The sequence below is a fragment of the Pseudophryne corroboree genome, chromosome 1 (assembly GCF_028390025.1).
Source record: "Pseudophryne corroboree isolate aPseCor3 chromosome 1, aPseCor3.hap2, whole genome shotgun sequence".
In the NCBI taxonomy this organism is placed as follows: Eukaryota; Metazoa; Chordata; class Amphibia; order Anura; family Myobatrachidae; genus Pseudophryne; species Pseudophryne corroboree.
The window spans coordinates 519,173,402-519,190,251 of NC_086444.1; the positions used below are offsets into that span (position 1 = coordinate 519,173,402).

A 16,850-nucleotide genomic window follows, 5' to 3' on the forward strand; every position below is an offset into this window, starting at 1 on the left:
AAGAGGATACCCAGTTTGGGCAGGCGGTTCTACAGCAGTCTCCGCACGTTTCCGCCCGTTCTGGAAGCTTTGGGACATCCCATCATACTAAATCTGTCCACAATGTCCCTTATGGATGCTAGAGAAAATAGGATTTTAAATACCTACCGGTAAATCCGTTTCTCGTAGTCCATAAAGGATATTGCGCGCCCGCCTCTGTGCGGTGACTTTCTGCAGGTTCTCTGTTTGGTGTTACCTGTTCCGCTGTTGCGGTTAATGTTGCCAGCTGTCGCTGGTCCGGTTATGTTTTGGTGTGCTGGTGTGTAAATCTCACCACACTTCTTGTTGTTTTGTTCCTTCTCTCAAGTATGTCATTCTCTTTCGGGCACTGTTTTACCTATAACTGACCTGTAGGAGGAGGCATAGAGGGGAGGAGTCGGCACACCCAGTTGAAGAAATTTAAAGTGCACTGGCTCCTTTGAACCCGTCTATACCCCATCGTACTAATTCTCTCCCCAATATCCCTTATGGACTACGAGAAAAGGATTTTACCGGTAGGTATTTAAAATCCTATTTTCTGAATCCATCTGGGGGAGACACTGTTCTTACCCCTTCTTTTATTGTTTGAGAGTTGCGCTACTTTGAGTGTTTTTAGTTCTATTCATTTATTTGGGTTTCTTAATTATAACCTCAAAGCTGATTGGTTTTGGGGTATAGAAAGAAATGGCAACAAACAAATTTAAGGTTTGCACAAGTGCCTACTGCTGGACACCATGTCTTCTACATATAAAGGTAGCATTGTCCCCAAGATGGTTTCAGACAACTGAATTTAACAGTGAGTACCAAAAATCCTCTTGTTTTGTACATATTTGATTGTGCCAAAGGCCACACACCCTCTGAAATATTATTGGCTAGGGAGACATTTTAGATTACAATGGTGTGAACACCTCCAACATTCTTTGTAGAAAAGACATGTATGTTTTGATAGTGTTTTTCTGGTTTAAAGTCATCTATTCCTGGTGTCATGATAGGTCTGCTTCATTTTAATGGACATTGTCAATCTACATTGTAAATGAATTGGTTGTGTGTTTTACACGTCACACCTGATTGGTAGTTCGTCTATCTTAAGGCTGTAAATGAACTGAACATTCACTGCCAGGCCATTTCCCTAGAAAAGTCCTGTGTGATAATACTTGTAGTATTAGGGTGTGGCAGTTCACACTTCATTATTCATCATTCCACAGTAGCATTGATGAATCAGGAGTAAGTGGAGTGCATCCTGATTTGGTAATCATCTGAGGAGTTTTCTACATAGTATCTGTACTATATGCTTATGCTAACTTGTAATAATATATACATACTCGAGCGTAACAATGCTTATCTGTTGAAATGTTTTTAAGCATATAGTGCTGATTTATAATTTGATTTGTTTGATCTGTGCTCAATTGAATATTGCATAAGAAATAGCATTTTAATCCACACTAAAGGTTTACAGTTTAGTCTCTGTTATGCTTTCCTTTTAGATATTGGAATATAGGATATTTTATTTTCTTGTTTAAAAAAAAAAAAAAAACAACAAACACCTGTGAAATCCATTTGTACTTTAGGACCGCAAAGCAGGATGTAGATGATGAGTATGGTATGCAAGCAGATGCCCGCCAGTCTCAGTCGTACTATGGAGTAGCTCATGCAGTCATAGAGAGGGTGGATAAACAATCAACACTTCTTGTCAATGGTAGCCTTAAACATTACCAGGTATGTTATGTTCTATATCGTCTATAACTGTCATTCCTATTGCTGCTACTGATTTATGTGGTGACCAGAAAGAGACCAAACATCTACAGAAACTGCAGATAAATGTCAGGAAAGTAAAATATGAGAGGTGACACTTTGTAGTGGAAATACACAGTAAGTGAGGTTACAATGAGGTGATGGACAAGCAAAAAAGTGCAAATTATGTACTACTTCTCAATTCCAATCTCAAAGAAACTCAATTGCTGGGTACAGAACAGCCTAAATGTATTATTATTATTATTATTATTATTATCATCCTTTATTTATATGGCGCCACAAGGGTTCCGCAGCGCCCAGTTTCAGAGTACATAAACAAATAATCAAAACGGGAAAACAGCAACTTACAGTTGAAGACAATATAGGGTAAATAAACATAGCTACATCAGCAGATGACACTGGAATAAGCATCAGGTGGCAGAAGACTGCTGGAGTTGATGCAGTTGAAGATTATTAAAGTAAGAGAAAGGATAAGCACATGAGGGAAGAGGGCCCTGCTCATGAGAGCTTACATTCTAAAGGGGAGGGGTAGACAGACGGGTGACACAGACGGTGTACATAGGGAGCGTGGAACAGAGGGTTAGGATGAGATTTGGCTGGGTTTGGTGAAGAAGTGGGTCTTGGGAGCCCGTTTGAAGTTTTGTAGAGAGGTGGAGAGTCTGAGGGGTAGGGAATTCCAGAGAATTGGAGCAGCACATGAAACATCTTGGATGTAGGAGTGGGAGGAAGTAATCAGTAGGCAGGAGAGTCAGCGTGCATTAGCAGAGCGAAGAGGACGGGTGGGAGTGTAAGGGGGGGAGATAAGGTCAGAGATGTAAATGGGAGAGGAGTGGGTGAGGGCTTTGTAAGCGAGTGTGAGAAGCTTGGAATGGATTCTGAAAGGGAAGGGGAGCCAGTGAAGGTCTTGTAAGAGAGGAGACGTGGATGTAATGCATTTGGTGAGGAAAATGATCCAGGCAGCATTGAGGATAGATTGGAGTGGAGAGAGGTATTTGTCAGGAATGCCAGTCAGGAGGAGATTACAGTAGTCCAGTCTGGAGATGACCAGTGAGTGGATAAGGGTCTTAGTAGCGTCCTGGGTCAGAAAGGGTCTGATCCTAGAAATATTTCTCTATCGTCCTAAGTGGATGCTGGGGTTCCTGAAAGGACCTTGGGGAATAGCGGCTCCGCAGGAGACAGGGCACAAAAGTAAAGCTTTTACAGGTCAGGTGGTGTGTACTGGCTCCTCCCCCTATGACCCTCCTCCAGACTCCAGTTAGATTTTTGTGCCCGGCCGAGAAGGGTGCAATTCTAGGTGGCTCTCATAAAGAGCTGCTTAGAGAGTTTAGCTTAGGTTTTTTATTTTACAGTGATTCCTGCTGGCAACAGGATCACTGCAATGAGGGACAGAGGGGAGAAGAAGTGAACTCACCTGCGTGCAGGATGGATTGGCTTCTTGGCTACTGGACATGAAGCTCCAGAGGGACGATCACAGGTACAGCCTGGATGGTCACCGGAGCCACGCCGCCGGCCCCCTCACAGATGCTGAAGCAAGAAGAGGTCCAGAATCGGCGGCTGAAGACTCCTGCAGTCTTCTTAAGGTAGCGCACAGCACTGCAGCTGTGCGCCATTTTCCTCTCAGCACACTTCACACGGCAGTCACTGAGGGTGCAGGGCGCTGGGGGGGGGGCGCCCTGGGAGGCAAATGAAAACCTTTAAAAAGGCTAAAAATACCTCACATATAGCCCCAGAGGCTATATGGAGATATTTACCCCTGCCTAAATGTACTAAATAGCGGGAGACGAGCCCGCCGGAAAAGGGGCGGGGCCTATCTCCTCAGCACACGGCGCCATTTTCTGTCACAGCTCCGCTGGTCAGGAAGGCTCCCAGGTCTCTCCCCTGCACTGCACTACAGAAACAGGGTATAACAGAGAGGGGGGGCAAAATAAATGGCAATATATTAATATAAAAGCAGCTATAAGGGAGCACTTAATCATAAGGCTATCCCTGTCATATATAGCGCTTTTTGGTGTGTGCTGGCAGACTCTCCCTCTGTCTCCCCAAAGGGCTAGTGGGTCCTGTCTTCGTATAGAGCATTCCCTGTGTGTCTGCTGTGTGTCGGTACGTGTGTGTCGACATGTATGAGGACGTTATTGGTGTGGAGGCGGAGCAATTGCCAAATATGAGGATGTCACCTTCTAGGGGGTCGACACCAGAATGGATGCCTTTATTTGTGGAATTACGGGATAGCGTCAAATCGCTTAAGCAGTCGTTTGCCGACATGAGGCGGCCGGACACTCAATTAGTGCCTGTCCAGGCGCCTCAAACACCGTCAGGGGCTGTAAAACGCCCCTTGCCTCAGTCGGTCGACACAGACCCAGACACAGGCACTGATTCCGGTGGTGAAGGTGACAAATCAACCGTATTTTCCAGTAGGGCCACACGTTATATGATTTTGGCAATAAAGGAGATGTTACATTTAGCTGATACTACAGGTACCACTAAACAGGGTATTATGTGGGGTGTGAAAAAACTACCAGTAGTTTTTACCGAATCAGAAGAATTAAATGACGTGTGTGATGAAGCGTGGGGTGCCCCGATAAAAAACTGCTAATTTCAAAGAAGTTATTGGCTTTATACCCTTTCCCGCCAGAGGTTAGGGAGCGCTGGGAAACACCTCCTAGGGTGGACAAAGCGCTAACACGCTTATCAAAACAAGTGGCGTTACCCTCTCCTGAGACGGCCGCACTTAAAGATCCATCAGATAGGAGGATGGAATATATCCAAAAAGGTATATACACACATGCAGGTGTTATACTACGACCAGCTATTGCGACTGCCTGGATGTGCAGTGCTGGGGTAGTTTGGTCAGAGTCCCTGATCGAAAATATTGATACCCTGGACAGGGACAATATTTTACTGTCGTTAGAACGAATAAAGGATGCATTTCTTTATATGCGTGATGCACAGAGAGATATCTGCACACTGGCATCACGGGTAAGTGCTATGTCCATTTCGGCCAGAAGAGCTTTATGGACACGACAGTGGACAGGCGATGCGTAGAGGAGTTATTTGGGGTCGGTCTATCGGATTTGGTGGCCACGGCTACGGCCGGGAAATCCACCTTTCTACCTCAAGTCACTCCCCAACAGAAAAAGGCACCGACCTTTCAACCGCAGCCCTTTCGTTCCTTTAAAAATAAGAGAGCAAAGGGCTATTCATATCTGCCACGAGGCAGAGGACGAGGGAAGAGACAGCAACAGGCAGCTCCTTCCCAGGAACAGAAGCCCTCCCCGGCTTCTACAAAAGCCTCAGCATGACGCTGGGGCTTCGCAAGCGGACTCGGGGGCGGTAGGCGGTCGTCTCAAGAATTACAGCGCGCAGTGGGCTCACTCGCAGGTAAATCCCTGGATCCTGCAGATAAAATCTCAGGGGTACAGGTTGAAATTAGAGACAGAGCCACCTCGCCGTTTCCTGAAGTCTGCTTTACCAACGTCCCCCTCAGAAAGGGAGACGGTTTTGGAAGCCATTCACAAGCTGTATTCTCAGCAGGTGATAGTCAAGGTACCTCTTCTACAACAAGGGAAGGGGTATTATTCCACTCTTTTTGTGGTACCGAAGCCGGATGGCTCGGTAAGGCCTATTCTAAATCTGAAGTCCTTGAACCTGTACATAAAGAAGTTCAGGTTCAAGATGGAGTCACTCAGAGCAGTGATAGCGAACCTGGAAGAAGGGGACTTTATGGTATCCTTGGACATCAAGGATGCGTATCTCCACGTTCCAATTACCCCTCACACCAGGGGTACCTCAGGTTCGTTGTACAAAACTGTCACTATCAGTTTCAGACGCTGCCGTTTGGTTTGTCCACGGCACCTCGGGTCTTTACAAAGGTAATGGCCGAGATAATATTTCTTCTTCGAAGAAAAGGCGTATTAATTATCCCATACTTGGACGATCTCCTAATAAGGGCAAGGTCCAGAGAACAGCTAGAGATGGGTTTAGCACTATCTCAAGAGGTGCTAAAGCAGCACGGATGGATTCTGAATATTCCAAAATCCCAATTAATGCCGACAACTCGTCTGCTGTTCCTGGGGATGATTCTGGACACAGTTCAGAAAAAGGTTTTTCTTCCCGAAGAGAAAGCCAAGGAGTTATCTGACCTGGTCAGGAACCTCCTAAAACCAGGAAAGGTGTCTGTACATCAATGCACAAGAGTCCTGGGAAAAAATGGTAGCTTCTTACGAAGCAATCCCTTTCGGCAGATTCCATGCAAAGGGATCTGTTGGACAAATGGTCAGGGTCGCATCTTCAGATGCACCTGCGGATAACCCTGTCGCCGAGGACAAGGGTATCCCTTCTGTGGTGGTTGCAGGAGGCTCATCTATTGGAGGGCCGCAGATTCGGCATGCAGGATTGGATCCTGGTGACCACGGATACCAGCCTGAGAGGCTGGGGAGCAGTCACACAGGGAAGAAATTTCCAGGGAGTGTGGTCGAGCCTGAAAAAGTCTCTTCACATAAGCATTCTGGAACTAAGAGCAATCTACAATGCTCTAAGCCAGGCGGAACCTCTGCTTCAAGGAAGACCGGTGTTGATCCAGTCGGACAACATCACGGCAGTCGCCCATGTAAACAGACAGGGCGGCACAAGAAGCAGGAGGGCAATGGCAGAAGCTGCCAGGATCCTTCGCTGGGCGGAGAATCACGTGATAGCACTGTCAGCAGTATTCATCCCGGGCGTGGACAACTGGGAAGCAGACTTCCTCAGCAGACACGACCTTCACCCGGGAGAGTGGGGACTTCATCCAGAAGTTTTCCACATGCTATTAAACCGTTGGGTAAAACCAATGGTGGACATGATGGCGTCTCGCCTCAACAAAACACTGGACAGGTATTGCGCCAGGTCAAGAGATCCGCAGGCAATAGCTGTGGACGCGCTGGTAACACCTTGGGTGTACCAGTCGGTATATGTGTTTCCTCCTCTGCCTCTCATACCAAAGGTATTGAGGATTATACGGCAAAGAGGAGTAAGACTAGTGGCTCCGGATTGGCCAAGAAGGACTTGGTACCCGGAACTTCAAGAGATGGTCACGGACGATCCGTGGCCTCTACTTCTGAGAAGGGACCTGCTTCAGCAGGGTACTTGTCTTTTTCAAGACTTACCGCGGCTGCGTTTGACGGCATGGCGTTTGAATGCCAGATCCTAAAAGGAAAAGGCATTCCAGAAGAAGTTATTCCTACCTTGATAAAGGCAAGGAAGGAAGTCACCGCGAAGCATTATCGCCGTATTTGGCGAAAATATGTTGCGTGGTGCGAGCAGCGGAGTGCTCCGATGGAGGAATTTCAACTGGGTCGTTTTCCTACATTTCCTGCAATCAGGATTGTCTATGGGTCTCAAATTGGGATCTATTAAGGTTCAAATTTCGGCCCTATCAATATTCTTCCAAAAAGAATTGGCCTCAGTCCCTGAGGTCCAGATTTTTATCAAAGGAGTACTGCATATACAGCCTCCTGTGGTGCCTAAGGTGGCACCGTGGGATCTAAATGTAGTTTTAGATTTCCTCAAATCCAATTGGTTTGAACCACTAAAGAATGTGGATTTGAAATATCTCACATGGAAAGTGACTGTTACTGGCCCTGGCTTCGGCCGGGAGAGTATCTGAACTGGCGGCTTTGTTTTATAAAAGCCCTTATTTAATTTTCCATTCGACATAGGGCAGAGCTGCGGACGCGTCCGCATTTTCTCCCTAAGGTGGTATCAGCGTTTCACCTGAACCAGCCTATTGTAGTGCCTGCGGCTACAGACGACTTGAAGGACTCCAAGTTGTTGGACGTTGTCAGAGCCTTAAAAATATACATTTAAAGGACGGCTGGAGTCAGAAAATCTGACTCGCTGTTTATACTGTATGCACCCAACAAGTTGGGTGCACCTGCTTCTAAGCAGTCGATTGCTCGTTGGATTTGTAACAACATTCAACTTGTACATTCTGTGGCAGGCCTGCCACAGCCTAAATCTGTTAAGGCCCATTCCGCAAGGAAGGTGGGCTCATCTTGGGCGGCTGCCCGAGGGGTCTCGGCATTACAACTCTGCCGAGCAGCTACGTGGTCAGGGGAGAACACGTTTGTAAATTTTTACAAATTTGATACCCTGGCAAAGGAGGACCTGGAGTTCTCTCATTCGGTGCTGCAGAGTCATCCGCACTCTCCCGCCCGTTTGGGAGCTTTGGTATAATCCCCATGGTCCTTTCAGGAACCCCAGCATCCACTTAGGACGATAGAGAAAATAAGAATTTACTTACCGATAATTCTATTTCTCGGAGTCCGTAGTGGATGCTGGGCGCCCATCCCAAGTGCGGATTATCTGCAATACTTGTACATAGTTATTGTTAACTAATTCGGGTTATTGTTTAGGAAGCCATCTTTCAGAGGCTCCTCTGTTATCATACTGTTAACTGGGTTTAGATCACAAGTTGTACGGTGTGATTGGTGTGGCTGGTATGAGTCTTACCCGGGATTCAAAATCCTCCCTTATTGTGTACGCTCGTCCGGGCACAGTACCTAACTGGAGTCTGGAGGAGGGTCATAGGGGGAGGAGCCAGTACACACCACCTGACCTGTAAAAGCTTTACTTTTGTGCCCTGTCTCCTGCGGAGCCGCTATTCCCCATGGTCCTTTCAGGAACCCCAGCATCCACTACGGACTCCGAGAAATAGAATTATCGGTAAGTAAATTCTTATTTTTTTAGATGAAAACAGCAGGTTTGTGAGAGGTGTTGAATGTGTGGTTTGAAGTCAAGGATTAATCCAAGACAGCGCACTTGGGGGCTAGAGGAGCTAGTGGTGCCATCAATAGATAATGAGATTGTGAGAGGTGAGGTTATGCGGGAGGGAGGGAAGATGATCAACTCAGTCTTAGACATGTTAAGTTTACCCACTCTGGGGAATTCTCTCCTTCACGTTACAACTCTTTCCCCTAGCCTCCAAGCCCTTGAACATTTCCAGAAACTCACCGTATAAGTGAACCTTACCTAATTCCATACTCGCCTTCCTAATTTCTCTAAAATAGTCTACCCGATCACCACATCTCTTCGCAGTTCAAACTTGTATTTATTCAATTTCTATACAGAAACTTTGCTGTGTGTCTGGGTCATATAGTCCCACTAAGCAAGTTTCTCTACTGCAGCTGGCAAGACCAGTATGCCCTGTATGTTTGTAACCATGGCCCTCTTACCTTTTTTATTTTTTACAATACCCAATTTTTAATTATTATAGTATTTTATTTCCAGTTATAAAGCGTTGTGGAGTAGATTGGTGATAATTAAAGAAATGCTAGTCTGTGCACTTCAGTTACAGCTTAGGTAATTAAAATATTGTACACTTAAGTTTTAAAGCTATTTCCCCCCCCCCCTAAAAGTGTAGTGAGAATTGTTTAGCTTGTTTAAATAGATCAGTAGAAAAGTGTTCTCGTCAGATGTGCAGATTTTTATCTGTATTTTGCTCGGTAATTTCAGGTCCAGGGCTTGGAATGGATGGTTTCCCTATATAACAACAACTTAAATGGAATCCTTGCTGATGAAATGGGTCTTGGAAAGACAATTCAGACTATTGCACTCATAACCTATCTCATGGAACACAAAAGACTTAATGGCCCCTATCTTATTATTGTTCCACTCTCGTAAGTAGAACATTTGTTTCCTTTTATTGCATTGTTTGAAATGTTTTAAGTCACTTAGGATGTAATAGGATGAGGTTAATGGTTAAACATCTTGGGGGAGTAAGTGTAAGCAACTTTTGAAAAATATTTGTCTTCAGTGACTGCTGATCTTTTTTATTCTCCAGTTTTGTAGTTTATTTTTGTTGTTGGTTAACCCAATTTAAAAATGATTGCTTGATGACTCCAAACAAGGCATCTCTCGTTTCTAATTTGGTCACTTGGGAACTAACCTACTGACATCCATTAATGGTTTTTTGTTTTCAGTTATTGCATTCCTCCCAACATGACCCTCTCCAGGAGGTGGACAAAATGCTCTGCTTCTGGACTTCTCACTTAATTTGATTGCCGGCACCTGTTTTGAACAGGTTAATGGATAAGAAGGGTGTTTTAGTACAGGTGATGGCAATCATACATTAAGAGGGAAGTCCAGGAGCAGAGCATACTGTCCCTCCTGGAGAGGGTCATGTGGGGAGGTATGTATTGTTAACACATGCAGAGATATTTACCTGCAGAATTAGTGTACTTCTGTTCACGTTTTTTGTCTCCCCCCCCCCCCCCCCCCCCTCCTCCCCCCAAGTGCCAGTAAATGGATTTAGAAATAGGTTATATGTATGTTTACATACAGTACTATAAGCACATTAGCTGTACTGTCTTTTTGTTTCAAATAATGGGCCTGATGAAAAACCTTTCTGGCTTTGAAATTTCCATTGTGGTAATTGCAAAACATCCTGTGATCAATCCTGTCATCTCTTGTCATATTTATTTATTTTTCATCCACAAGGGGTCACTGGGGGTACTCTTGGGATATGGACGGGGCGTTAGCAGGGACAGGCACATTTAAATATTTAAATTAGTAACCCTCCTCCCCCTCCATACTCCCAAGATACCCCAGTGTTTTTTGTGCCTTCACCAGGGAAAGGCTCATTCTGGAGTCTCCAGACTTTTTATTTTTACTAAAGATTTTAACTTTTTGCTTTCACAGTCCCTTCCCAGCTTTCTAAGAAGCTTGGGTCTGGGGCTGTGTGCTGCTCAGTGCAGCATAGGCTTGTCGGCGCTCAGACAAAGGTGCCCCTCCATAGATCTATATCAGCGAACTATCCGCCACTAGGCGCCCGCCTCTCTCCAGCGCTCGCATGGTCAGCTCCCACTGCCGCTGGCCGCCCGCTGCTCTCTCACTGCCGCTGGCCGCCTGCCACACTTTCACTGCAGCTGGCTGCCTGCTGCTCTGTCACTACTGCTGGCTGCCCGCTGCTCTGTCACTACTGCTGGCTGCCCGCTGCTCTGTCACTACCGCTGGCTGCCCGCTGCTCTCACTGCCGCTGGCTGCCCGCTGCTCTGTGACTGCCGCTGGCTGCCCGCTGCTCTGTGACTGCCGCTGGCCGCCCGCTGCTCTGTGACTGCCGCTGGCTGCCCGCTGCTCTGTGACTGCCGCTGGCCGCCCGCTGCTCTGTGACTGCCGCTGGCCGCCCGCTGCTCTGTGACTGCCGCTGGCCGCCCGCTGCTCTGTGACTGCCGCTGGCCGCCCGCTGCTCTGTGACTGCCGCTGGCCGCCCGCTGCTCTGTGACTGCCGCTGGCCGCCCGCTGCTCTGTGACTGCCGCTGGCCGCCCGCTGCTCTGTGACTGCCGCTGGCCGCCCGCTGCTCTGTGACTGCCGCTGGCCGCCCGCTGCTCTGTGACTGCCGCTGGCCGCCCGCTGCTCTGTGACTGCCGCTGGCCGCCCGCTGCTCTGTGACTGCCGCTGGCCGCCCGCTGCTCTGTGACTGCCGCTGGCCGCCCGCTGCTCTGTGACTGCCGCTGGCCGCCCGCTGCTCCGTGACTGCCGCTGGCTGCCCGCTGCTCTGTGACGGCCGCCCGACCGCCCGCCCCACACTGCTGCCACGGCACCCCCATCTCTGCTCCCCTGCAATGCCTCTCAGGGGAATATTGCGAGTCACGCTGTTTGCCCGTCACCGCTAGCCATAGATATAGCGGTGGGGGAGATGTAATGGTGTCCCTAGTCCAGCATTTCCCCTCACATAGAGGGGATGGCCATGTATATTAGCACTCAGTCTAATACACGCTTCATTTCACTTTTTTTTTACTGAGTCGTGAGGACTTGTGTTGCACTATTATACTGTCTGTCCGTGTGCATGAGAGTAAAGCTACTGCAAATCAAAGGCAGATTATCTGCGATATCTGTGTGTGTGTGTTACGTGAAGGAACTTCCACTTGCACAGTGTGTCTTGCAAATACGGGTTCAAATACGGGTTCAGATACGGTCCTCTGCCCTGATCCTCCTTGGGAGATGATGGCAGGTGTGATGGCTGATTTGAAATCAGAGTTGTCCGCTGCACAAAAAAATCGTGAGGCGGCTAAATCTGATTCTAGGTTAATTCCGTCTGAGCAGCCAGAGTGGGCTCGGGATATTTCTAGAACTTTGCAGGGTTTACAAAAGTCTATGTATAGTTTAATTCCTGGGAGTCGTCATCGTTTGTCTCATAATTTACCGGTGTCCTCTGTGTTACATTCAGATGATTTAATGCCAGATCTGATATCGTTAGGCCAGTCCACCAGGTATTAGATTTCACTGAGACAGAGGAGCCTCTGTCAAAACATAAAGTTTTATTTGCTAAAAGACAAAGTGAGACACTGCGTTTTCCTTATTCAGATACTTTTAATAAGCAGTTGTCGGAAGGTGGTGAAATCCAGATAAACGTTTTTCGATACCAAAAGTGATTTCTGTCTAACTATCCTTCCCCACAGGCTGTGACAACTTGATGGGAAAATTTGCCGCCAGTGGATTCTTCCATTTCAAAACTTTAAAAAAAGTTAACTATTCCAGTCCCAGCTGCAGCGATGCTTAAATACCCGTCGGAGCGTAAGCTGGAGCCATGCTAAAGTCCATGTATACAGCATAGACCTGCTTTTGTTGGAGTTTGGGTTAACAAGGCTGTAGTATCATGGGCAAACAGCTCAGGTTAGGCCTACAACAGGCTCTTTACTCGGACCAGCTTATACTTGTCACCGATCACATTTGTGAATCAGCTAAGTATTTAGGTACAAGAAAACAAATAGCGCTTGTAGGTCACAGTAAGAACACCACAATTTAATAGAATTAAAAATGAGCAGGATGCATATAAAAAATGTATATAAAATCCACATTAGTAGAAATATACTGAAGAAGTTGGTATACAAATTGAATAGTGCTCCTCCCAATTTCAAATTATCATGATCGAGGAAAGTTTAATAACCTGTTCCAATAAACAGTCCCGTTGGTCCCAATAGGCCCATGCAAGTCACAACCGTGAGTTATAATTACCACCAGCGTCTCTCAAGGTGTTTAAGCGGATCGGCGTCCGCAAATGGCTTTCACTTGGTTGGTGATGCAGATATAGTTCCACGGTGTGAAGAAATCACTCCTATGGCAGGGTTCAGAACATGTATCAACGGGGGACCTGGTCCAGGTGTCAATCGTCCAGTAGATCAATTGGTGGGAGTAAATACAAAACTGCAGATCTCACCAACGCGTTTCATTGCGTTAACGCAACTTTCTCTAATGTCCTTGAGGATGCTGGGACTCCGTAAGGACCATGGGGAATAGACGGGCTCCGCATGAGATAGGGCACTTTAAGAAAGCTTTGGATTCTGGATGTGCACTGGCTCCTCCCTCTATGCCCCTCCTCCAGACCTCAGTTTTACACTGTGCCCAGAGGGAAATGGGTGCACTGCAGGGAGCTCCTCTGAGTTCTCTGCCTAGAAAGCATTTCTGTTTGGATTTTTTCTATATTTTTACAGGGAGCACTGCTGGCAACAGGCTTCCTGCATCGAGGGACTGAGGAGAGAGGGGCAGACCTTCTTAAATGATAGGCTCTGCTTCCTCGGCTACTGGACACCATTCGCTCCAGAGGGGGTGAACACAGGTTCGTCCTGGGCGTTCACTCCCAGAGCCGCGCTGCCGTTCTCCTCACAGAGCCAGAAGAAACAAAGTCAGAAGACGTCTCAGGCGGCAGAAGCCTTCAGAGCTTCACTGAGGTAACGCACAGCACTGCAGCTTGTGCGTCATTGCTCCCATACACCTCACACACTCCGGTCACTGTAAGGGTGCAGGGCGCAGGGGGAGCGCCCTGTGCAGCAATATAGCACCTCTCTTATGGCAAAAGACAATATACATGTACAGGTGGGCACTGTACATGTATATAAAAGAGCCCCCGCCATTTTTTAATAACTCTGAGCGGGACAGAAGCCCGCCGCCGAGGGGGCGGCGCTTCTCCCTCAGCACTCACCAGCGCCATTTTCTCTCCACAGCACAGAAGCTTCCCGGACTCTCACCTGCTTTACACACGGTGAAAGGGGGTTTGAAGGAGAGGGGGGGGGGGGGGCACATAATTGGCGTTTTATTACTACTCAGCGCTTCTGGAAAAGGGCATTCTGTGTTTTTTTCCATGGGTATAGCGCTGGGGTGTGTGCTGGCATACTCTCTCTGTCTCTCCAAAGGGCCTTAAAGGGGATACTGTCTTCAGAAAGGAGTTTCCCTGTGTGTGTGAAGTATGTCGGTACGCGTGTGTCGACATGTTTGACGAGGAAGGCTCGCTTAATGTGGAGGGGGAGTGCTTGAATGTCATGTCGCCGTCAGCAACGCCGACACCGGAATGGGTGGATATGCTGAATGTCTTAAATGCAAATGTCAATCTATTGCATAAAAGGTTAGACAAGGCTGAAGCTAGGGATCAGTCAGGTAGCCAGACCATGCCTGTCCCTGTGGCGCCAAGACCTTCGGGGTCTCAGAAGCGCACCATATCCCAGATCGATGACACAGATACCGACACGGATACTGACTCTAGTGTCGACTATGAAGATGCAAAATTACAACCGAGGGTAGCAAAAGGTATTCGGTACATGATTATTGCCATTAAAGAGGTTTTGCATATTACTGAGGAACCCCCTGTCCCTGACAAGAGGTACACATGTATAAAGGGAAAAAGCCTGAGGTCACCTTTCCGTCCTCATTTGAGCTGAGCGAATTGTGCGAAAAGGCTTGGGAATCTGCAGATAGGAGACCACAAGTTCCCAAAAGGATTCTTATGGCGTATCCTTTTCCACAAACGGATAGGATACAATGGGAATCTTCGCCTAAAGTAGACAAGGCGCTGACACACTTATCCAAAAAGGTGGCACTGCCTTCTCAGGATACGGCTTCCCCCAAGGATCCTGCTGATCGCAAGCAGGAAATTACCATGAAGCACATTTACACTCATTCAGGTACTATTGTTAGACCGGCTATGGCGTCGGCCTGGGTTTGTAGTGCTGTTGTGGCATGGGCAGATTCCTTATCTACGGAGATTGACACCTTAGATAGGGATGCCATTTTAATGACCATAGAGCATATCAGAGATGCTGTCTTGTATATGAGAGATGCTCAAAGAGACATTTGTTTATTAAGCTCCAGAATAAACTCTGTCTATTTCTACTAGGCGGCTCTTGTGGACCCGACAGTGGACGGGAGATGCCGATTCAAAGCGGCATATGGAGTCCCTTGCCTTACAAAGGGGAGGAGTTGTTTGGAGACGGCATCTCGGACCTGGTCTCTACTGCTACGGCTGGTAAGTCGAATTCCTTACCTTATGTCCCCCCGCAGCATACAAAAAAGGCACCTCATTATCAAATGCAGTCCTTTCGTTCCAATAAGAGCAAGAAGGTATGGAGATCGTCCTTTGTTGCCAGAGGAAAAGGCAAGGGAAAAAAGCTGCACACAGCTAGTTCCCAGGAGCAGAAGTCCTCACCTGCATCTGCAAAGTCCACCGCATGACGCTGGGGCTTCCCAGGGGGAGGCAGATCTAGTGGGGGGCTCGTCTTCGGTTTTTCAGCCACGTCTGGGTTCACTCGCAGGTGGATCCTTGGGCAGTAGAGATTGTTTCTCAGGGATACAGGCTGGAATTCGAAGACTTGCCTCCTCGCCGGTTTTTCAAATCGGCTCTGCCGGCTTCCCCGTCAGAGAGGGAGCTAGTGTTGGCAGCAATCCAAAAATTGTATATTCAACAGGTGATTGTCACAGTTCCTCATCCCCAGCAAGGAGAGGGATATTACTCAACCCTGTTTGTGGTCCCGAAACCAGACGGTTCGGTCAGACCCATTTTATACCTAAAATCCCTGAACCGGTACTTGAAGAGGTTCAAGTTCAAAATGGAATCACTCAGGGCGGTCATTGCCAGCCTGGAGGGGGGGGATTGGATGGTGTCCCTGGACATAAAGGATGCTTACCTTCATGTTCCGATATTCACCCCTCACCAGGCGTTCCTGAGATATGCAGTGCAGGACTGTCGCTACCAATTTCAGACGTTGCCGTTTGGGCTTTCCACGGCCTCGAGCATTTTCACCAAGGTAATAGCGGAAATGATGGTGCTCCTGCGCAGGCTGGGTGTCACAATTATCCCATACTTGCACGATCTCCTCATAAAGGCGAGATCTTGGGAGAAGTTGCTAACAGCGTGTCTCTGTCCATGAAGACGTTGCGGTTACACGGCTGGATTCTCAATATACCGAAGTCCCAGCTAGTCCCTACAACGCGTCTGACCTTTTTGGGCCTGATTCTAGACACAGACCAGAAAAAGGTTTTCTCTGACGTCCTAAGTGGATGCTGGGACTCCGTAAGGACCATGGGGAATAGCGGCTCCGCAGGAGACAGGGCACAAAAGTAAAGCTTTAGGATCAGGTGGTGTGCACTGGCTCCTCCCCCTATGACCCTCCTCCAAGCCTCAGTTAGATTTTTGTGCCCGAACGAGAAGGGTGCAGGCTAGGTGGCTCTCCTGAGCTGCTTAGAAGTAAAGTTTAAATAGGTTTTTTATTTTCAGTGAGACCTGCTGGCAACAGGCTCACTGCATCGAGGGACTAAGGGGAGAAGAAGCGAACTCACCTGCGTGCAGAGTGGATTGGGCTTCTTGGCTACTGGACATTAGCTCCAGAGGGACGATCACAGGTACAGCCTGGATGGGTCCCGGAGCCGCGCCGCCGGCCCCCTTACAGATGCTGAAGAGTGAAGAGGTCCAGAAATCGGCGGCAGAAGACGTTCCTGTCTTCATTAAGGTAGCGCACAGCACTGCAGCTGTGCGCCATTGCTCTCAGCACACTTCACACTGCGGTCACTGAGGGTGCAGGGCGCTGGGGGGGGGGGGGGGGGGGCGCCCTGGGCAGCAATGTAAATACCTCCTATGGCAAAAAATACATCACATATAGCCCCTGGGCTATATGGATGTATTTAACCCCTGCCAGTTTTCCAGATAAAAGCGGGAGAAGAGCCCGCCGAGAAGGAGGCGGGGCCTATCTCCTCAGCACACGGCGCCATTTTCCCACACAGCTCCGCTGGTAGGAAGGCTCCCAGACTCTCCCCTGCACTGCACTACAGAAACAGGGTA

At 48.0% G+C, this 16,850-nt stretch overlaps 1 protein-coding gene across 6 annotated transcripts in view; it reads left to right on the forward strand.

Moving 5' to 3' along the window:
- SMARCA2 (SWI/SNF related, matrix associated, actin dependent regulator of chromatin, subfamily a, member 2) overlaps positions 1-16,850 on the forward strand; it is a 631,684-nt gene that overhangs the window by 282,515 nt on the left and 332,319 nt on the right. For all 6 annotated transcript variants that reach the window (XM_063913944.1, XM_063913943.1, XM_063913946.1 and 3 more), the window contains 2 exons: positions 1,587-1,734; positions 9,259-9,422. In XM_063913944.1, the coding sequence (XP_063770014.1) occupies positions 1,587-1,734; positions 9,259-9,422 (312 nt within the window). The remainder of the gene's footprint in view (positions 1-1,586; positions 1,735-9,258; positions 9,423-16,850) is intronic.